This window comes from Crinia signifera, chromosome 19 (genome assembly GCF_055691185.1).
Source record: "Crinia signifera chromosome 19, ASM5569118v1, whole genome shotgun sequence".
Taxonomy (NCBI): Eukaryota; Metazoa; Chordata; class Amphibia; order Anura; family Myobatrachidae; genus Crinia; species Crinia signifera.
The window spans coordinates 131,261,960-131,285,164 of record NC_139226.1 but is presented as its reverse complement, the minus strand read 5'-3'; the positions used below and the strand labels follow the sequence as shown (position 1 = coordinate 131,285,164).

Here is a 23,205-nt window from a genome sequence, read left to right as displayed (position 1 = left end):
CCGGTTTGTACGGGAACAGAGATGAATTATTTTTTTTTTGGTGGGGGCCCAAACAAACCAATCATTTCAGCCACAGTCCTGTTGTAGACCCTGTCGCTGAAATGATTGGTTTGTAAAGTGTGCATGTCCTACAGTATTTACACAACATAAGGGTTGGTGGGAGAGCCCAAGGACAATTCCATCTTGCGCCTCTTTTTTTGGCATTGTGTGCTTTTTGGGGCCTAGTTTTTTAAACTACCATCCTGTCTGCCACCGCAGTGCCACTCCTAGATGGGAAACGTGTTTGTGCCACCCACTTGTGTCACTTAGCATAGTCATCCAGCTACCACGGTGCAACCTTTTGGCCTAAAAACAATATTGTGAGGTATTCAGAATAGACTGGAAATGAGTGGAAATTAATGTTATTGAAATTATTAACAGCAAAAAAATAAAATTCTGCGATTTAAGCATTTTTAAAAAAAAAATACAGATTCAAAACACAAAACACAAAACATGGAAGGGTGGTGTTTTGGAACAGATACAGACCCAAAACACAAAACCTGTAAAGTTCCCAATGTACACCCCTAATTGGCACTCACTACAATATAAAATGTCTCTCAGCCACACTATGGCCCTTATTCTAGTTGACTTGGACAGATGCGTATTTTCATACAGCCACCAAGTGTTCTTAGCCCCGCTTACCATACGGATCGCTCACACCGTCCGAATGTGGTAAGACGCCGAGTGAACGGACCACGAGTGGATGTTTCATGTGAACAACTCCCCATCTGTGGGAACCTACCCCATCCTTCGATGGTCACCGACCATCCAATGATGGACCGAGCGGTCAGACAGCTCCGAGTGCTCCAGACCACTCGGACATTTCTCTGTGTGAAAGCAGGGATATGGGCTGGCAGCTGGCATCCGGCTATGTCAGCTGTCCGCCCCCACACGTGCATCACAGCCGGATTACCATATGTATGCCCAGCGGGGCGTACGCATATGGTAATGAGCCCAAACAGCCCTTCACGCCCCTCTCCACCCCCTGTTCGGATTGTTCTGACAGATCGTTTTCTGTACGGAATTCACGCCGTATTCGGACGTGTGTGTCGTTTGCACATGCGCAGAAACGCCTCTGCACATGCACAAACACAAAACATCGGGTGTCCGACTGAAAACGCAGCCGCCCGAATAAGGGCCTATAATCTGATGCCATTTTCAGATTTAATCTTCTAATTACTCTGTGTAACAGAACATGCAAATAAAGTAAAAAACATGTATGGATGATGTATGTATGTATGATATGACAATGGTCTAGTACAATTAACAATGCAAAACACACAACATTGATTGATGGGCGCTTCTTTTAATGGAATACAGTTCTAAAAGGCAAAAGTCTTTGGTAAATGTATTGTTGTCACAAACCCACTGACCTGCCTAATACTTATTGAGGTCTCAGTTCCTGGTAATATGTCAAATCCTTCGTGCTCCACCAGAGGGGGCTGATTAGGGTTGTGAATCAGGACCATAGCACCAGCTGCTGTAGACAGAACTGGCATATTATATTTTTGGTCTGTTGTAACCGTCAGCCTCAGTCCTAAAAGTGAGATTAAGATAGGAGTTAGTAAATAGTGCTTAAGTCTTTTCTTCTTAACAAAACCTCTTATATTTATATACAACAATAGAAGAGGTTGTCAGAGTTAATCCCTTTCTGAAAATGTATAGAGAAATATACAGGGCTATAAATAGGGAGGCTTGACTTGCATAGCTGAAGGGGAGGCGGTGTGGAGTAATTCTAGAGGACTGGAAACAAGAAAAAAGTCCCACTTGAACAAAAGTTCCAGCAGTGCTTTACAATATCTTTGTTGATGACATTGCAAATGATACTGAAGGGAAAGTATGTTTTTTTTGCAGATGACATAATGGTATGCAACAGGGTAGACATCCCAGGGGCAAAAAAAATGATTGAGGATCTAGGTAGATAAAGGACCATACACACTGGGTGATGTTCAGCTTAAAGTCGCTCAGTTTAGTTGTTTGAGTGGCTTTCAGCTTGTACGGGGCAGCAATGAGCGGTGATGCACACTCCCGCATCATCACTGCCCTAGTCGCTCATCTGCTGGTATTACCAGCAGATGAGTGAGGGAATAGACGGCTTTCCAAAGCGTCCCGTTATGGAAAGCTGTCCTCTCCTGGGAAAATTGCTGAAATGGGTGAAAAACGCTCAGTGTGTATGCACCAAGCATTTTGCAGCCCAGCAATTTTCCCCATAATCGTTATCCATACAAATTGCAAAATCATGAACTTGGGTCTCAAAAACCCAAAGGCTACATAAAGTATCAAGAACGGTAGTAGGAACTAATCCCTCCTCATTGAGAGAGGCAAGTGCAAGGGTTGGCCAGCGGGTGGGCTAAGGATCGAAAGTCAAAAGTCCTATTAAAATAATTTATAACTAAAAATAATTAATGGAGAAGGACTTGAGGGTGGACACTGACAACAGACTTAGCTGCATTTCGGAATGTCAAGGCAAGCAAGGTATTAGCATGCATAAAATGGGTCTTAGAGGCTAGGATGAGAGTGTACTCTTACCACCGTATAGATCATTGGTGCAGCCTCATCTAGAATACAGTGTTCAGTCTCCACTCTATAAAAAAAGATGTCTTTGAACTGAGGAATGGAATACTCATCAGGGAAAAGTTGTGATGGCAGATAGTAGTAGTAGTATGTTTATTTATAAGGCGCCACAAAGTGTCCGCAGCGCCATACATAGCAAACAAAAAACTAATTACAAGGTAATGTACAGGGTGTGTTGATAAAATACAGCATAAATAGGGGTATAGCTGGTAGAACTAAAAACAGCATCAGTTCTGAAGTAGTTATCGAAATTGTCGAGGAGACTGAAGATGAAGTAGAGGAAGGGAAGAACAGGGCAGGAGCACTGGTGAGGTAAAGAGGTAGGGTGAGTACGTGAGGAAGGAGGGCCCTACTCATAAGAGTTAACAGACTAAAAGGAGGTGGGTGGATGAACAAAAAACAATAGGATAAGTAGGAACGGATGGAGGGGTAGGGTAGGCAGGATAGGAGGAGCAAAAGAGGTTAGGAGGAGGAGGGATAGGCTAGTCGGAAGAAGTGGGTTTTGAGGGAGTGCTTGAAGGAGGTAAGGGAATCAGAAAGCCTGATGGGTGGCGGGAGGTTGTTCCAGTGCAGGGGGGGCAGCGTCTTGGACACGGGAGTGGGAGAAGGTGATTAGGTGAGCGGTCAGTCGGCGGTCGGCGGCAGAGCGAAGAGGACGGGAGGGAGTGTGGATAGAGATCAGTGAAGAGAGGTAAGGAGTGGTGGGGGAGGAGAGAGCATTGCAGGTGGTGGTGAGGAGTTTAAAGAAAAGCCGCAAAGGCATGGGGAGCCAGTGAAGAGATAGACAGAGGGGAGAAAAGAGATAGACAGAGATACTACTGAAATATTTAAAAAGGGGTTTGCCAATTTTTTTTGCAGAAAAAAAGTATTCAGGGATATAACCATTAATGACAATGTATAATAGTTGACAATGAAGGAATAAGAACAACCATTCTGATAATTGGTAAATTTAAATGAAAACATATTGATACTAGATAGTGACTTCATTTGGGACTGTTTTCAAATTCTTTTTTAAAATTGAAATTATTATAAACTGTGCACCGCAGTAATTAAAAAAATAGGTTGAACTTGATGGACTAACGTCTTTTTTCAACCTGATTAACTATGTTACTGTTATATAGGATACACAACAGGACGACAATGATCTTGCGACAATTTTCTTTGAAATGGCACAATGGTCTCTCGATGGATTGGAGCAAACAAACACACACGATCTGCACATGATGTAGATTTACAAATCTTTACTGCAGTAGGTAAAATCTCCAATCTGAAAGACCACTGACAGACGACCCGCGCGTGGCGGGGGGGGGGGGGGGGGAGCATCGTATCGGAATCGTAGTGAAAACAGATAAGATTCTGCTATTTTTACATACTGTACAATCGGTCGTTAGATGCGTCAAAATTGGGGGAATTGAGATCAAATTGTCCTGGTGTGTACCCAGCATTACTGTATCCGTCGTTTACTGTATTCAACTTGCACTTTATGCGACCTGTACTATATGCAATGCACAGTGTTACCAACTCCCACTATGGGCCTTATTGTGGTTGACACACAAAGCTGTGAAAATCACAACTTTGTGTGTCATTGTAACGCCGCCCGCGTGAAGGCCCCCCGCACGCCAACCATCGAATGATTTTGCAGGTACTCTCGCAGATGTAAGACACCTCGCTGGAGGGTGCCCTGTACAGGAAGCTGGTGAACAGCTGACATATGCTGCCCGCCCCCACACCCACGTCACTGGCCCATTTGCATGGGAATGCCCAGTGTTTTCATGGGAACGCCCATGAAATGCTGGGTGTCCCCATGGGTGCAGCCCTTCGCCGCCACACCACGCCCCCGACCTGCTAGCACTTCTAGGTGTGAATGGGACGGTGAACAAGCAGTCTGCCATGCCCACTCGACCAAGCGGGAGGCACATGCTCACCATAGCTCCCCTGTGCGAACGTGCAGAATAAGGGCCTATATTCCGCACTGTATCCAACAGACACTGTATCTGACACGCAGAGTATCTTGCACAGAATCTGACCAACATTGTATACAAGACAAAGAGGAGAGAAGGGGTTGCAAGATTTGATGCACACCTGTTTTATCACACTTTTAAGATTTACCTTTCATGTTAATAAAGTTTTGTTAAAAAATGTCCCTTTGTTTTTCTTTTATTCACAGAAACTCCTTAGCCTTGAAGCCTTATAGATAGGTGAAACACGTGTCGTTAGCCTTGAAAAAGCCTTGTAGATAGGTGAAACACGTGTCGGACCCCAACCCCTCAGACCTGTGTTGTTGCCTAGAAAATATGCTAATTTGCTAAATGTAAACCATGACTGTACTAATGTAATAGGAATGTGTACTAGCTTCTGGGTGAATTAACGTCTATCAGCAACCCCTCATTGAAGGGAGAGCTAGCTGTAAGCACGAGTACAATTAGGGTTGATAACGGCAAAAATCAAAGCCCCCCTAATACTACAGTACTAAAGTGTGGCTAAGCAAAGACTTCTACTGCAGGAGTCACGTAGATGTTAAAACCAACTGCAATACTCATGTATAGGTACTTCTGGGTGTATTAACATCTCCCTTCATTAAAGGGAAAGCCAGCGGCGAGCACCAGCATAGTTAGGAGTGACAAGGGCAGATACCAAGCCCCCCTAACATCCCAGTATCAAGACTTGTATTAATAAGGACTCCTTGCTGAAGGATTAAAACACCCAGACATTAATACTAATCTCAATATTTATGTGCAATAACCTCCAGGTGAACCAACACCCACCAGCAACCCCCCATTGAAGGGAGAGCCAGCTGGGAGCACTAATACAGTCAGGAGGTGACAAGGGCAAAAATTAAGCCCCCCCTAATAATACTGTGTTAATACCAGTTTAAATAAAAATCTTCCCTGGAGGAACCTAGCACCTAGTTAACAATACAAACTGTAATATCTAGGCACACATTCCATTGTTGTGAGAAACCTGGGCTCTGTGCCAGACAAAAGAGCTACAAATTGGCAACATAACCTGAAAGCTTAATACTGAACCACAGAGCTACAAAAGTTGCAATATAGCAATACGATCACTTACAGCTCTTTCTCACATCCAGATCATATCCAGGGAACAACACAGGCTCTGTAATTTTAATACACCACTTTTTCACAATCTTTCAAAACTTATCCCACACACAACTAATGGACACTACAGTGCGGCGTAATGTGGTATGTATTTGTGCCGCATCTCTGTCTCTTAGTTTCACCCGCCAACTCACTACAACCTATGGCTAGTATTGGTGAAATAATAAAAACAATATTGTGAGATGTGACGTTGAAATTGTTGTTATTGAGGTTATTAATACTCTAGGAATACAAAAGAACCAAATGATGTGATTTTTTTTTAGATTCTATGTAGATTTTTTAGAAAAAAAAAAAAGGCAAATCAGAGCCAAATCCAGCAACAAATATGGCACACATATCTAATGTATATACATGTATCTATCTACCGGCCCAATCCTAGTCATTGTGTCAGCAGACGCACTTTATGGCGTCCCAAACTCGTCCAAAAGTCCTCTCTGCTCCATAGGGTTCCAAACTATTTTGTACGAATTTGGTCTTAAATCAGCTCGTGAAGGACGCAAGATTGGGTGCCATTTTTGGGTGCCATTGTGAGATTGGGTGCCATTTTTGGGTGCCATTGTGAGATTGGGTGCCATTGTTGGGTGCCATTGAGAGATTGGGTGCCATTGTGAGATTGGGTGCCATTGTGTGGTGCCATTGTGAGATTGGGTGCCATTGTTGGGTGCCATTGTGAGATTGGGTGCCATTGAAGAAATGGCACATTGAAGTTGTTGTAAGTATCTAGATTGATGTCTGTCTTGACTTTATATTTGTCTACGCCTTTCTGTCTATTGGGAAGTGCCTGCGCAGTGATCACACAGCTTCTGCACAAGGATTTGCAGCCTGATAATAATTATAGGATCACTTACTGCAGAGGTTCTCAGATGTTTGAATCATGACACCCTAGATTGTCAGAATTTATTTCACGACACCCCTAGGCCAAAAGTTTCCTATTGAGAAATTTAGAGACAAATATGCACGCTATAGATAGCACTTTCACTGCAACATTGTTCCTGCATCTTTCTGTTCAAGGGACATGGCCAGCACAGGGCACATGAAGCCCAGATATGGCACTGCATATCTGTGTTTTGTAATAAATTATGTATGCCCATCCCCAAATCATAGAACATGAGGCATAGAGAATCCTCTGCCCTTACTGCTGCACAGACTTCTGCACGGTACCTGATTAACCAATACGCTGATAAGGCTGCAGCCTAGGGCACCAGGACCAGTGGGTGACTCCTTGCAAGGGACAGCCACGGAATGAAATTAAGGCCTAATTTATTCCATGCTTTTTTAGCAATCATATAATGTTGGGGTAAAGTTCTTATGGTGACTGCCAGATGGCTGTTCCAATGTAACTTACTGATGGAACCATTACTTTATGTACATTGTGCTACAGTGCCAGCCAGGCAGCCTAAAGCCAAAGTCTCCTTCACACGCCACAAGCACTAGATCCTACATGCCAGTTGTATAACCTCAGTTACATGGGCAGTATGACTGGTGGGTCCCTGGGCACACAGACAAGGGCACCTGGAACCTTTTATCAGGCCCTGCTCCTGCGTCAGTAATGATACATGCTGTTTAGGAAGTTTGTACAAATATATCTTTAATTGTCATCCTCATTGGAACACTTACCATTGTGCTTGCCTTGGTTCACTGTAGGCCAAGGGCTACTGCTACCTTGGCTCGCTTTAATAGTAAAGCAGGTTCCATAGGTTGGGTGATGGAAATGTGTGTTATCTCTGTTTGGAAAAAAAAACCACAATTATATTACATAAGATAAATAAATCTTACATATACAGGTCGAGTATCCCGTATCCGAATATCCGTTATCCGAATTATTCCGAAATACGGACATTCCAGAAAGTGAAAAAAAATTTTTTTTTTGCTAAAAACTCACTGGGGACATCTGTAACAGCATCACTGGGGACATGATATGTAACTGGCACTATATATGTGCAAGACAATGATTGCTTGGCATTCAAATTCAGTGCTGAGATAGTACACACATTTTGTTTCACGTTTTGAAACCTTGTTTTTTGAACAAATAAAATATATTTGTGTGTATTTTATGTGGTAATAAAATATATTTGTGTGTATATTATGTGTTTATACAGCATAAATGCAAGATACTTCAAAATACATCATTGAAATATTAAAATATTCCGAAATACGGAATAATCCGTTATCCAAAATTCTCCTGGTCCCGAGCATTTTGGATAAGGGATACTCAACCTGTAGTGGCAAATAGAATCAGTAATTCATGCAGAAAGAATAATAGGGTGTCATCATTTTTAAATAAAAAGTAGACCTACTGTATATGACCTGACATGTAGTAACGCTGGAAAGTCTGGGCTTTCTTGTAAGACCCAAATAAAATATTTAACCTGGGTCACTTGTATCAATTTGGTTATTAGGTTAAGGAAAAAAGGGGGTTATTCAGTCTGTGCCAATGTTTCTTGACAGGGGAAATATTGTCACTGCCGTTAACCACAGTCGGATCAATGGATCGGGCATCCGATCCGATGCGCAGTCCTGTGCGCATCGGATCAGATCCGGAGATCATACATGCTGCGCATATGATCTCTGTGTCGGACCCCTCCCGGTGGCAGGGAGCGGGCATCGCTTGCAGAAGGGCACCTGGAGGGGGATTGTATGCAACTTCTCAGAGGGGAGAAGTCGCATAGTGTATGGGCGCCTTATAAGTGTCCTTACACAGAAAGAACCATGTGATCTTTATCCACATTAGTCAAACAAATATGTGGCTAAAACAGATTAGAAGCCAAACCTCAGTGGACACAACTAGTGCAGGTAAGAATGAAAATATACATTTATATCACATCATTTGTTCCAGCATATTTGTTCCATTTCATTTGCAAACAATCAGATGCATACAGTATAATCCAACTAGTAAACCCGCTCGCAGCAAATGCTTCGAAAGCTAGTCTGCTAACTTGTGATTGCCTCTGTATTTGTGCATGTGTGTGAGAGAAAGAGATGTTATTTCACTTACTGCCAAAAGAAGCGTTTCTGAGACACACAAACGGACACTAGACATATATATATATATATTATATATATATATATATATATATATATATATATATATATATTTTCATGGTTCAAATCAATATTCTACCTGGACATGCAAGTATTTTGCAATGTCATTATTTTACCTTGTGCCTCAGTTATCTTAATATGTAACTGTGAGAGCCGTCCATATAACGTCCCCAATAACATCCCCTCTATACAATCAATACATAACATCCTGACTATAGACCAAGATTCTTACATACAGCCCACCAAGAACCCCAACAATCTGGCAGGAACATTATGTAATAGGTAGCGCCTGGTCCTGGAGAGGTGGGGGAACTTATTGCCTCTACAACCTAATTCCTCTCCCCTCCATTACCTAAAGCCAGGGCCAATGGTAGGGTTTTTAGCACCACCCTGCAAACGATAATGCTTTCTGTAAGAATAACTGTGCAGGGCTATATGCCACCTCACCACTAGAGGCACACTCCCAACTGTCCCAACTTTCACAGGACTGTTCCCTTTTTTGGGATGGTCCCGCATTCCGCCCAGGCCCGGCAGTGTCCCACGGTGGTGGGGGGAAGGGCCAGTTGGGAGTCCCCCCTGCCTTCTTCTGCCGCCTGAGGCCTACTGTCCCTCTTACTCCTCCACTAAAGTTGGGAGATACATATAAGTAACTAAGAAAAGAGATCAATGTCCCTCCCTCATCTGCACAAATCTGGGGTGAAATTGAATAGGATGAGAGATTCAGAAATTGAGAGATTTGGTAAGAAATCTCCATTTTTTTTTTAAAGCGGCAATCATTTACACTGCAAAATGAAACTGGTTTTGCAGTGTAAATGATTGCCGCTTTAAAAAAAAAACCTGGAGATTTCTTACCAAACCTCTCACTCTCTGAATCTCTCGTCCTATTCAGTTTCAACCCTGATGTCCAAACCACAATGCAGCATGACTGTGCTCTCCGCAGTTTATGTATATCGTATAGCTATTTTCCCAGATCTCACAATACAAGTGACCTGTTAAAGGACTTTATTGTCATATGAAACATAACAGACAATAAATACAGGTATGTGCCAGGTGTCCAATAACACATTCAATGAGGAAAATTGTTTAAATAAAAAACTTATATTAAATCTCAGCAACAAAAGAAAGTCAATTTCTCACAAATAGCACAAAACACAGATACCTAGCAATGAAAAAAATACTATTATAGAAAAATATACATTGAATTACCGCATATTCTTTGTTGTTATTTTTACTTGTGGTTTAGAAAGAATAATCTTCCCTTTACCAGATCTTGTGAGAAACATGGAAGCTGCGAGACGGCTGGTGCAGAGAAACGCTACGCCCATAAACTCTGATATATCTTGTTTATAGTATACAGGGAATGGAGAAAACTGGGAAGATGGTTATGATTTACCTTAATGTGTTATATATTGATGCATTGATAAGGTTTCCTAGACATATTTATGTTCTCAGGGCTGCCGCTAGGAATTTTGGGGCCTGGGACTAATTACCAGTCCGCCCCCCCCTCCCCCAACCCCGGAGCTAATTTTTACTAGGACCTGTGGGAAATGTCTGATGGTGAGTTCCAAGCGTGCGCTAATCTGCTATCATCGTTCATTGGCTTATCTGGAATGGGTGCAAGGGGTATGGTGCACATGGGCCTTTGGGTTAAGGGGAACCCATACCACGGACCCTGCACCTATTATAATTATCTTGCTGGAGTGCCCCCGTTGCTGCAGAACAGCAGGGAAAATGGCGCAGCAGCTATTTTCCTGGTGATTTGCTCATGTGCAAAACAGAAGTCTCTAGGACCATGGCACAGATGACATGTTACTCCACCACATCCCTGCAGGGTATTTCCACAGAAAAGAAAGCCACTACCCTACTAGTGCCAATGATGAGCTGGAGTCACCTCCTTATCCTCAGGTCCGGGTGGCTCCATGGTTCTCCTCGACATGTGGCCTGCCCCTCCTCGTACTCACGTACGCTGTGTCTGTCAAATTGAATTTGTCACTTGATCAGCAGCTTCCTTATCCGGCACAGCACATGTGATGTCATGAAATGATGAAGCGCCACTACGAGGAGCAGACTCAGAGCATACTGAAGACAGCATGAGAGGAAGCTGGAGGGATACAGAGATGCGGGGAATCTGCTGGAGGGACACTTGGCATTGAGCTGCTAAAGGGACACTGGTGGTCTCCTAAACGGCACAAATTTATACTTTACATAGGGGTACCAAAAACCCTGATGACAGAATCGGGGGGGGGGGGGGGGGGGGGGATTATACCCGTTTTAGAGGCGAGCCTATGCAGAGAACCATCTACTTTCAGGTAATGCAGAACAGGGTTGGTATATATGGTGGACTCTACTTTCACAAGTGGACGTACAGAGGCAATGTGGCAGCATAGGTGTGTGCAATGCAACTCTTAATGCACATGAAGATCTGCATTTACAGATGAGCCCTGGCTCTAACATGGGTCGTTTGCTGCAACTATCGTGGCCGCGGTTATGTATGTGCACTACGCATGCATCCTCTGTGAATAGAATCGCAAGGGGCCTAAGCTCCTGCGAATGGGTCACAAACGTTCGTTCCAGGTAACAATCATGATGTGGCCTCACGCAAGGGCGTAACTACCCTAGGTGCAAGGGGTGCAGCTGCTATAAGGCCCAGAGCTAAAGAGGGCCCATCTTTGCTGTTTAAGTAATATGTTTTACATACATTTATCACCATTAGTTGCTAAATAGGGGGCCCTTACAAACTTTTGCTATGGGGCCTGTGAATATCTAGTTACGCCCCTGGCCTCACGTGTGACCCATGTGCGGGACAATCGACCGTAGACACAACTGGAGTTCCGACCATGCAATTCGGTTGCACATGCGGCTGATTAGTGTGAAACTCTGAGTAGATTAGTGTGCAACACCGATGCAGGGCCTGCATTTGTTTCGCCATAATTCCTGCTACGTCACCAGCTGCCACCATTCCACAGAGATGTTTGCAAATTTCCCTGCAGGTTGTGGATTCTTTTCTATATAAAACAACTTTGACTTTACTAGTTTACTTACAGGAATTTAGTGCACAAACCTGTGACAAGGGTTCCCATTGAAATCGCATGTTAAAATAAAGTTCTCCATGAACTTCTCATCAGGGACTTGAAGCACTAGAGGAATTTTGGACATGATATTCATAAAATGGAACCTGTACCACTCCTGTAATGCGTCCACTCCTGACCAGAATGAACGGTAGTAGCAGTCTTCTCCAGTGGAATTGCACTGTCAGAGTAGAACAGAAGAAATAACACAGACAACTGAATTTAGTGACCAGTTTGTGGTTTCTACAAGTTCACTTAATTCACAATAAGGGTCTGAGTTGCTTTGAAAACGCGTAATTTCACTTTGTTTATATACAGATGGAGCGTCTGTCTGCAGGATTGCCGGATGTCCTGAGCTGGCGCAGGCTGGTGGACAGGAGCTGGGGACGCGCCAGCGTCTCACACACTCGTCCCTGTCAGCAAGGCAGCGGGGAGCAGCTTCCCTGCCCGTCTCCGCTTCAGGGAGATGGGCAGGTGGGATGCAGTTCAAATCCCGGCGTTCAAAATCCCGACCGCCGAAATCCCGACACTTTCTCCCTCCGTGGGTGTCCACGACGCCCATAGAGGGAGAATAAATTAGTACCGGGCCCACAGCGCAGGGAGCGCAGATCCAAGTCCCCCCCTTGTCGGTATTTCGGCGGTCGGGATTCCGGCGTCGGGATTTTGAACCTCGGGATTCCGACCGCCGGGATTTCATATCATTCCCGGACAGGGAATGAGGGCATGGAGTGGGGGCTGTGGGGGATTTGTGGGGAGTCGGCAGAGAGCTCCAACAGAACGGGGCACACCAGCGTCTCATGCACACGCCCCTTCTGTCAGAATTCTATCGCCAGTACTCCATTGCTCCAACGCTGTGAGCTTAAATGTGCCCGTATGGACCAGAACAAATTGTGTTAAATTGGAATATTACTAATGCTGGCCATACTGGTTCTACTTGATAAGACAACAGTGTCTAGGTTGACAGTCATTACTGTATGTTGACCACTATTGGTCAACAGACATATGGTCAACATGGTCAAAAAGGTTGATGTGTTAAAGGTCGACACATGAAAAGGCTGACGTGAGCTTTCACTATTTTTTTTCTTTCTTTGGACTTTTTCACGCTTTACGATCCACGTGGAATACAATTTTAAACGGTAAAGTGCTCAAAGCATGGTGAGCGACGCAAGCCACACGGGGGTACGTGTTACACTAATTGGGGGTCCATGTCAACAAAAATCTGAAAGCATCATGTCGACGTTTTTATTTTGTTGACCTTTTGGTTGTTTGAACCTTGACCATTCATGGCTGACCTATTGACCCTATGATCCACGGCCGGCCGTACAGTAACAGACAATGGGTAGCTCTGTCTTGGGTTCAAAACCGTGGTGCATTGATCCAATGCCGTACTCATAAACCCATTAGTGGCAGCATCCTGACCTGCAAAGGCGGCTCAGCTAGGAGGTTCCTTGGATCCACTGACGATCCCCCTCCACGATGCTCCCTAAATACAGTAGGGGCGGGATGCACTAAAAATAAAATGCGGTAAAAACATAGTTATAAGGGTTTTTACCGCATTTTGGTATGCAAAAACCGCATGCTAGGTTTTCGCTTTGGGTTTTCCCACCCTGCACAGATCCCTGCAACTGCCCCCTCACATGGGTCCAGGCAGCCTCCTGCTGTGCTGGCCAGACCAGTAACCTCCTCCTCCCTAGCCCTGTAGATCCCCGTTCCGGTACAGGGGGAGATTCTCTAAGAATCTCCGCCCCCCCTTCGCCGCCCATCGCAATTATAATTATCGCATATGTTCTAACATATGCGATAATTATAGCAAAGGACAGCTCTTGCGTTAAGTGCTGTCCTTTGCAGTGAGAGTCGCCGGGTCCCAGCAGGTCCCGGCGGCTCCCCCCTCCCTCACACACCCGGCGCTGCTGCTGCGCAGGGCTCTCCTACTCCCTGCACCCGGAAGAGGATCAGTGCAGGGAGGAGGGCACAGGTCCGGGCAGCACAGCTCTGTGCTGCCCGGACACAGGTGAGGCGGGAGGGGGCGATGCGGGGCGGCGGGGGTCCGTGCGGGGCGGCGGGGGGGTCGGCGCGGGGCGGCGGTGGGATGCGGTAGAAGCCCATTGGCTTCTATGGGGCATCGGCAGATTTTTCTGGCGATGCCCCCCGCCGCGTTAACCCGGCGGGGGATGCTTACAGCATCCCAAAATGTGGTAAAACCCCCGATAACGGGGTTTTTACCGCATTTCTTGCTTAGAGAATCTCCCCCACAGGGAGGAGGCGGAGCCCCACAGCAGCAGGCATCTGCCAGGTAGGAGAAGGTGGAGAGCCGCCGGGGACCTGCTCACCCAAGCCAGCTGCTTCACAAATGCTAGAAATGTGTAAAGGGTGAAAAAAGCACTATAACCTCTCATAAATGTAAGAATCCCTGTACAGTACATAAATATTAGTATACCAATATATAATAAATCACACCAAAATAATATCTAGTGCCTGCAAAAAGGTTCTCAAGGTGACTATTTTCCAATAGAACAGTGTAAAATGTTTGTCAGTAAAACTCTTGCACCTTTACGGCGAGATTTAATGAGAAGCGATTTTCCGACCATCGTGATTTTTTGCAATGGCCGAATTCGCACTTTTTTTGAAAATCGCACATTTAATAGGATGCAAATTGCGGTAAAAATCACAACTTTTTGCCACGAAAATCACACATTTTGACGTGTCACTTTTTTTCTCACACTTTAATTCGCATCCAGATGTTTCCCCATTATAAAGTATACAGCTCGGAAATTTAATAGGGTGACATTTTTGGTAAATGTTACAAAAGTCATGCCACAGCTGGGGACACTTTTTACGTAAGGTCCCCCGGACATACCATGCGCACTGTGGCCAATGATTGGCTGAAAGCTTCTCCATGGAGACGCATAAAGCCAACTACAGCATGCTGTCAGTAGCAACGGAGGAAGCTGGCTCAACCCACAGTCCATGCGGGGTGAGCTTCTGCAGGTGACAGAGACAACGTTGGAGCCTGGATATTTAAGTATACTGTTGTAAAATTAATGTGTGAATATTAAACGTTCACTTTTTGATGTGTTTGTGTTTTTTTTAAACATTCTTTTTACAGGTGGACTAAAAGGGGGCCCATTAATGCCCCGCATGCTGGGACTTGTGGTTCGCCAAGTCCCAGCATGCGGAGTAGGCCTGCTGGGACTTGTAGTTCACCTGTAAAAAGCAATGTTTTCTGGTTATGCTCAGGAGGGGGGAACCCCCCGCCATTTTTTTTACACAAAAATGCACATTAGCGTGTCTCCCAAATTGCACATGTCCTCAAATTCGCAATTTTTTTAATGACTAAAAATCGCATATTTTCATGAGTAAAAATAGCACCATATACGCAAATTCGCATCTCATTAAATAGTACAATTTTTTTTTTAAATGCGATTTTGAAAAATGCGATAATGTGCGATTTCGGAACCTTACTAAAAATTGCATCCTATTAAAATCTCACCCTTAGTGTTCAAAACAAATACATTTCGTTAGTGTCCATAAAAGTGATTTTTTTTTTTACTAGTGCAATTATGGTAACCAGCATGTAACAATGGGCCTGATTCGGTCCCATTTGCCAGGTTGCATATGTCCGCAGCCTACCGAACAGGAAAACGCCACCCTCCGCCCCACCAAATGCCTACATCACCACCACGCAAATCCCCTCTCTAACATGCGTGAGGATGTGTACGCTAACACGTCCCCTCACATACAGCCGCACGGGGGAAGAATCACCATTGAGTAATTTTTCACCTGTTTGCTAAAAAAAGTTTTAGTTTATGAGGTTTCCATGTCTATAAGGACTGCTCAGGAAAAAAATTAAAACCAAAAACTTCCCAATAGGAAAGGAAACGGCTGGGGAGTCCGGGATTCCCTCCAATATGGGTCCACCCTCCCCTCTGCGGCTCTGCCCTGCACTCAGTCTGACAGGAGTTCCCCAGGCTTGTCTACCCTCCCGGAATGGCCAGGAGCCTACCAGAAATCGGGTCCGCGTCCCGGGAAGGTGGGCAAGTCTCCCGCATTCTGGTAATAGCCCCCGCTCCTCCCATGTCCGCTGGTTTAATTACCACAAATCGCGGGTCCGCGGAGAGGGGCTAAAAAGACGCGATTGCAGCATTTTGCATCATTTAAGCCCCACCCTTTTTCCGCGGCCCGCGAATCACGGAGTTCTCCTGCATGGGGGGCGGAGCCAAGTGATGTCAGCCTTGCTCCCGCCCTCTGACGTGTTGCCTCTTCGGGCTTCTTCCGGAGAGGTGAAATTGAAAGTAGGCAAGTATGGAGTTCCCTCTCCCAGACCCTGAGCAGCCGGTGTCCCCGTCCTCCCCCATAAGCCAGGACTGGTAGGAGTGCTTCACCTTCTCACTGTCAGACGCCGCACCGCCCAGAGCCTCAGGAAAATGCTTGTAGTAATACAATCACTCCAATTTTACGTGTCTATCTTTTGATTAGTTTTATAAAGATTAGACTGATCCAAACTTCATGAGAACAAATTACATTATACAACGCTGTTTCTTACCAGCTTATATCCCACTTTGGGCATATTCCCAGGGACCATTTGGTCTTGACCATCTACTGGCAGTCTTTCCAATGTTATCGTGGTGTCTATCCGAAACCTTTCAGTGCCGTTATTGTTCACACTTCCTAGAAAGCTTTCCAGATCTACAGTCTTATTGTTCATGTTCCTATGCAGGGATGCATTAAAACCATACAGCGAGCTCAGAGTTTCCTTTGTCAAGTCATCCAGCTGGTTAAGATACTCACTAACCTGATCAAACCTAGGAGGAGACAGTAGAGATCTGGTCAGCCAACACATTGTGCAACGGTTCTCTCTCGATTTGTATTTCAACTCAAAGCAATAGGATATTTTGATCAGGATTAGGAAACCTCATCCCTCAAAGATTAACGTATGGCTGCAGGTCAGTGACTGCAGTATCAGTGTTTGGGAAATGGTTATAGATCCCACCCTCACATTCTCACCCTTTCCCAGCCTGCGTGGTCTCCTACCTTGCTGCCCCCCTCATACCCTGCATAATGTGTAATGGGCACTACGTTGTTTAACATACTGTGTAATGGATATTACAGTGTGTGGCATAATGTGTAAGGGGTGTAACGGTCTACCTGGCGCAATGTGTAGAAGTGGCACTGCTGTGTGGTGTAATGTGAAAAACTGACACTACTGTGTATTGTAATATGAACTGGTACTAATATGTGGCCATGATGCCAAGCCCCCTACATTTTTGGCGCGCCTGCAGCTCGAACTAACGCGGCCATGTGTGTATGGGGGTGGCGGCGGTATGTGTGTGTGTGTGTGTGTGTGGGGGGGGGGGGTACCAATTCCTTTTCTTGCCCCAGGGCACCAGAATTTCTAGTTATGACACTAGTGCACATGGCCACTGCAGCCAGGGAATGGGAAGAACATGGGCGGCGCTAGACAGCAAGTAATGGCCCTTATCCCACCCTCACCCCCTCTCAGCCTGCATGCTCTCCCACACTGCATCTCCATCTCAGCCTGCATCCGCCAAACCCTGCAGCCCCCCCTCTCACCCTGCATAGTATAAGAGATCCTACTATTGTGGTGTATAAAGGGCATATGCGGTGGTACACTACACATAAGGACACCCCATTTTCCAGGGCGCACGCACCTTCAGCATATGCATAATTACAATCTTCACTTTTACATACCCCCATTTCAAAATTTCCACTTCGACCACTGTATATAACAGACCCCACCCCCCATTAGGGGTGGTTTCAGAAATTCCTTGGACTGGTGTTCCAACACAATCCGTCCCTGCATGTGCCTAAACTGAATAGGGGTGGAGACAGAGCAAGGATATTTTGTGATAGACACAATTAATCCTAAATGAGAAAAATCCACTAAGGTGTTTTCTATGAATTATCCATATGGGTTACTACAGTACTATGACGTGCTACCTAGTACTATTTTTTTACATGTTTTTTTATATCATTATTGAGACTTGCTCAAGGGAATACTTTTTTTTGTCTTTGTATAGAGATGAGAGTATTGGGTTAATGTGCCATAGCATAAATTGCAGGTTAAAGCACAAAGTATTTTTTTTTAGTGATGTATTCTGGCGCTTATAGTAATATAATACATTTATAAAAAAAATAAAAATGTAAGAGAAATAGTAAAATATATAGCTGCACGTGATGGACACGTGTTGTGGGAGCGAGTCAGACACTTACAAATTGAGTATATGTTAAACTGAAAATTATTTGAATCAACACTGTGCTAATTAATACAAAAATGAAAGCAGGTGTATTAAGGCAGCAATAATTAGCACGGCAAAACCTTTTTGTATATGGTTAAATACACGTTTTTATTCTATAGAAAGAGTTGATAGTACAAAATAAAATATATATGAGCACACAACTGAATATACAAAAACTACTTTCAAATATACTTTCAAAACAGAAACGCTAATTGCTTTGCGAGGTGAATCAGAATAGTCCTTGTTATCAATGTATTAGTTGGCTGTATAGTTTTTTTATGTCCACATCTTTGTAAATAGAAGTCCATTAAATGGATTTGTTAATAATAAGTCAATAATTATGACAAAGACAGCAGGTCTGAAAGTGCAATTTACCTGTCTCCTCACAGGAAGACGGAGAGACTTGTTGGGAAACCTCAGGAGCTACTATGCACAGAGGAGATTAAAGGCTGCCCTGCCGCTGGATGTTTGGCGACCGTGTACGGCGTATAATCGTTGGCGATTGGTGTGCCCTTGATTAGGAATCTTGCTCTTGTTAATTAACTTTTTTTATTTTTACTGATATAGGAAAAGTATTTTTCACATTTCCAATCTCTACATCTGTTATTATCATACACAAACATTATCATAAAAGAAAATATAAATATCACAAATAATAATCATAAATATGTATAAAATATGAATTACATATAAAAACTAATAAAAATAAAATGAAATAAAAAATCCATTATTGAACCGTCAGCAGCCGGGATATGAACTCCCTATCCAGGCTGCTGCGCTACCGCTAAGCCATCTCTCCAGTGTTATCAGTATAGTGTACATTCTCTTATCTTAAATTGTAACAAAGGAACTATGATGATAGTTGCAGGTCCCGTCTATCTTCCATTGAATACATGCAAAACTTAAAAATGAAACTACTCATTGGACTACTTCCTATTATCTTACATCAACCCTTTGGGGGTTGCTCGCCCACCACTATCATAACAAATGTTTATGACCTAATAGCACAGTAAACCAAGAAACAAAACAAATATATTCCAGTGTACATCTAGGCAAAGGATTCAAAATCTATGCACTTGTAGGGGAAAGTGTACCCAACTGGAATATCGAATATGCTTCTAACCTGGCTAAAAGGAATATTTATAAGCCAGGCTTTATAGTGGCCGTTACAAAACTCAAGGAAGTTGTTTGTATCTACAGGCGTTCTGTAATTATTCATTGAAATGCTTTTGATTTCAGAAGAGAGTGTTAGATCCAAGTAATTAGTGAAACAGTGATTGAAGTGAGTGAATTTGAAATTATAATCATTGTGGTTTAATTCTGTGACAAATTTTTGTGCTGAAAGTGCATCCCCATCCCAAATAATAATTAAGTCATCAATATAACACCCATAGTACACCACGCACTATAGGGTCCATTCCATATGTGTTTTTCCACAAAATGGCCCATATAAAAATTTGCAAAACTGGGCGCGAACCTGGTGCCCATGGCCATACCCATCACCTGTAAAAAGAATTGATCCTCAAACAGAAAATACAGGAGACATAGCAGAATTAATGGTGGTGATAGAGAAGCAGAATGTGCCCAATTAATGAGAGCCCAATTAAACTTACAGCATCCCACCATCCTACAGAAATCAATTTTCTCGACATCAGGATTAGCCTTAAAGATGGGGCTGTGTCAACTTCTTTATTCACCAAGCCTAATGACAGCAGCACCTTGCTTCACCACTCCAGTTTCCATCCAGCAGCTACCACAAAGGGACTTCCTTACTCCCAATTTATTAGAATTTGCCGCAGTACCAGTGATGTCACAGAAAAAGATAGACAGCTTGACGCAATGGAAGACAAATTCAGACAACGTGGATATCCCCTCCGTAATTTGCTACAGGCAAGGAGGAAAGCTAACCATAAAACATGGAGTGAATTTTTACAGGAACGCGCCCGGAAAACCACAACTAGAATGATTCCATAGGTGCAACAATATAACACTAGTAGTCATCCACTCTGCGTCAGAGACAAACAACTGTGGCCAATTATCACGATTGATCCTGAACTCGAGGTTTTGCATGGTCGGCGACTAATGCCGAGTTATACACGTAATCGCAATCTGAGAGATTTGGACGTACGGACTGATATTACGGGGATGGGCACCACAGGACCAGGCACACATTTCCACATTTAAAGACAAATGGATGCCAAAAATGCCTGGGGTGCACCACTCAGATTTGAAACAGTCTGTAATGGCATAGGAGATGATTGGACAGTACATTATATCTGTAACTAAGGCTTAGTACATCTCCCGCATGATACAGTTTTTTTCCAGTATTTTTTTTCTGTGACATTACAGATCACATGGGTGGGAATCAGTTGGTCACCAGCAAGTTGTTAGACAGTCATTAGGTCGACACCATTAGGTCGACATGCTCGACGTGTGTCTAGGTCAACATGAGTCTAGGTCGACATGGGTTAGGTCTACAGGGTCATTAGGACGACATAGGTTAGGTCGACAGTCAAAGGTTGACATGGAATTTTCACTGTTTTTTTACCCCAATGTCGGCACAGTCGACATGGACACAGGTTAACGTGCACCGCGTCCCCTCACATGGTTCAATTCGCTCGCCATGCTTCGGGCTCAGTGCCTCGCTGCACTCGGCACATTATTTTATTCTCCCACCATGCCCTAGTGGATGATAGGGCATGAAATACCGCCTGTCGGCACATGTCGGCTCAAAAAACTGTGAAAAAACCCATGTGTACCTTTTGACCTAACACATGTCTACCTAATGACCCTGTAGAACTTATGACCCTGTCGAAGGAACCCATGTAAACCTAAATGCATGTCGACCTAGACACATGTCGACCTATTGGGGTCGACCTAATGACTGTCCTGACAACTTGCTGGTGACCCAATGACAGTATCCCGGTGGCATACTGTCCATCTTCTGTCATTACTGTCAACCTTTACAGACTATGGGCCTTATTCTAGTTCACTCTTTCTGACAAATTCCTTCTTAGATGGACAAAACCATGTGCACTGCAGGGGGGCAGATGTGACATGTGCAGAGATAATTAGATTTGGGTGAGTTATTTTGTTTCTGTGCAGGATAAATACTGGCTCCAAATCTAATTCTCTCTGCACAAGTAACATCTGCCCCACCTGCAGTGCACATGGTTTTGACCATCTTAGGCCCATACACACTAGAAGATTTTGGTTTCCAAAGACTTTGCCAAAATCTATGAAAGATATATCTGTCACCAAAGTAGTGCGTACACACTGAGCTATTTTTACCAAAGAGCAAAAGATTTTCAGGAGGTGAAAGACTTTGCTGAAAATCTTTCATATAAAAGGATATTTACATAATGGGCAGGGTTAGAATTCCAAGGGTGGGAGCAGGGGCCATTTTATTCAATGCATTTCTGTTTTTGGAGCTTGATTCAGAACTGATCGCTGGGCTGTGTATATTAGGAGCCAAGCGATCAGGTAAATGCCGCCCTGCCCAAGGAAATCCCACCCATGTTCATAGCTATGATTTTATTTGCAGCCGTATTGCCCCTCACACGTTATGCCACACATCATAATGCCCATTACATGTTATACACACCAGTACACCTTATGCCACACACCGCAATGCCCATTACACATTATGCCACACACCATGATGCCCATTAAGCCACATACCATAATGCCAGGGGCTTCATACTCGACGCCCGGAGCTTAATGCTCAATCCCAGGGCCCTTCATGCTCGATCCCAGGGCCCTTCATGATGATGCCAGGGGTGGGGGTGAAGTGCTTGTTGCCACGGGGGAGTTAAAGAGCATTAATAGTGGCAGCCCAGTCGATAGTGTGTATACATTGCTGCCATAAAAAATATTCATTGGTGACCAGTATTGCCAGTAATATATACATTGCTGGCATGTTCCAACAATGTATATATTACTGCATTTAAAATAACATATGTGCCCATTGGTGCCACTAATATATATATATATATATATTTATTTTACTGGCTTATTAATTACATTGGTGCCCAGTGGTGACAGTAATATATACATTGCTGGCATGTGCCAGCAATGTAGATATTACTGGCTTATGTGTCATTGGTTCCCAGTGGTATAGTAATATATATATTGCTGGCATGTGTCAGCAATGTATAGATTACTGCTTTAAATCAAATTCATTGGTGCCCAGTGGTGCAGTAATATATACATTGCTGGCATGTGCCAGCAATGTATATATCACTGCCTTAAAATGCCTTCATTGGTGGTCAGTGGGGTTATGCTCCACAAAGAAGTAGCAGGGAGCAAGCAAGTCAGCCGGGGGCGGGGCTTTCTGCTAGGGGCGGGGCGTCCTGCCGAGCTGTATGTCCGGCCGGGGGGAGTGGAGCAGAGAACCTGTCACTGTGCAGCAGCAGCAGCGTTGGAGCCAGAGGACGGAGAGGCAGGAAGCGTTGGAGCGGGGAGGGGTGAGTATGAACAGGGGGAGGGAGCGGGCTGTCAGCTGGACTGAAAGACTTTCATCTTTCAGTCCGGCTGCTGTACACACTTGGCGATGATGGCTGAAAAAACAGCCATTATCGCTAGGTGTGCTGGTAAAACCAGCAGATTGCCCACCTCGTTAGCGATGATGCGGGAGCGCGCATCATCGCTAGTCGGCAATCTGGCGGGCATACACACCAGGCGGTTTTCAGCTGAAAATCGTCAAGTGTGTATGGGCCTTTAAGAAGGATTTTGTCAGAAAGAGTGAACTAGAATAACGCCCTATGAGCTTTGCTGCTTAGAAAACTCTAGGGAGGAGGATAACAAATTATTGCTCCCGGGTCAAGCCCTGCATCCATTACTCCTGACATGAGCATCTGCAGCTACTTCCAGCACCGCAGTCTTGCTGCATTAATCCTACGCTCGCAGGCCCCCCCCCCCCCCTCACCTGTATGGGGTCTCCAGGCATAAGTAAATATAAGGATATACATATACGCATACACATTATTGAAGCACTTACACAACATGACTATTATGCTGCTCCCCCACTGCAGACCAGTTTAACCCCTTCCCGACATTTGACGTACATTTACGTCATGGCCGGGATGTACTTGCCGACACATGGCATAA

At 44.3% G+C, this 23,205-nt stretch overlaps 1 protein-coding gene across 1 annotated transcript in view; it reads right to left on the bottom strand.

The window, feature by feature from the left end:
- Positions 1-23,205, bottom strand: part of SCNN1D (sodium channel epithelial 1 subunit delta) — a 41,273-nt gene that overhangs the window by 15,323 nt on the left and 2,745 nt on the right. The window contains exons 2-5 of the mRNA XM_083162071.1: positions 16,383-16,641; positions 11,833-12,020; positions 7,347-7,453; positions 1,413-1,576 (exon numbers count right to left, since the gene is read on the bottom strand). Of these exons, the coding sequence (XP_083018197.1) occupies positions 1,413-1,576; positions 7,347-7,453; positions 11,833-12,020; positions 16,383-16,641 (718 nt within the window). The remainder of the gene's footprint in view (positions 1-1,412; positions 1,577-7,346; positions 7,454-11,832; positions 12,021-16,382; positions 16,642-23,205) is intronic.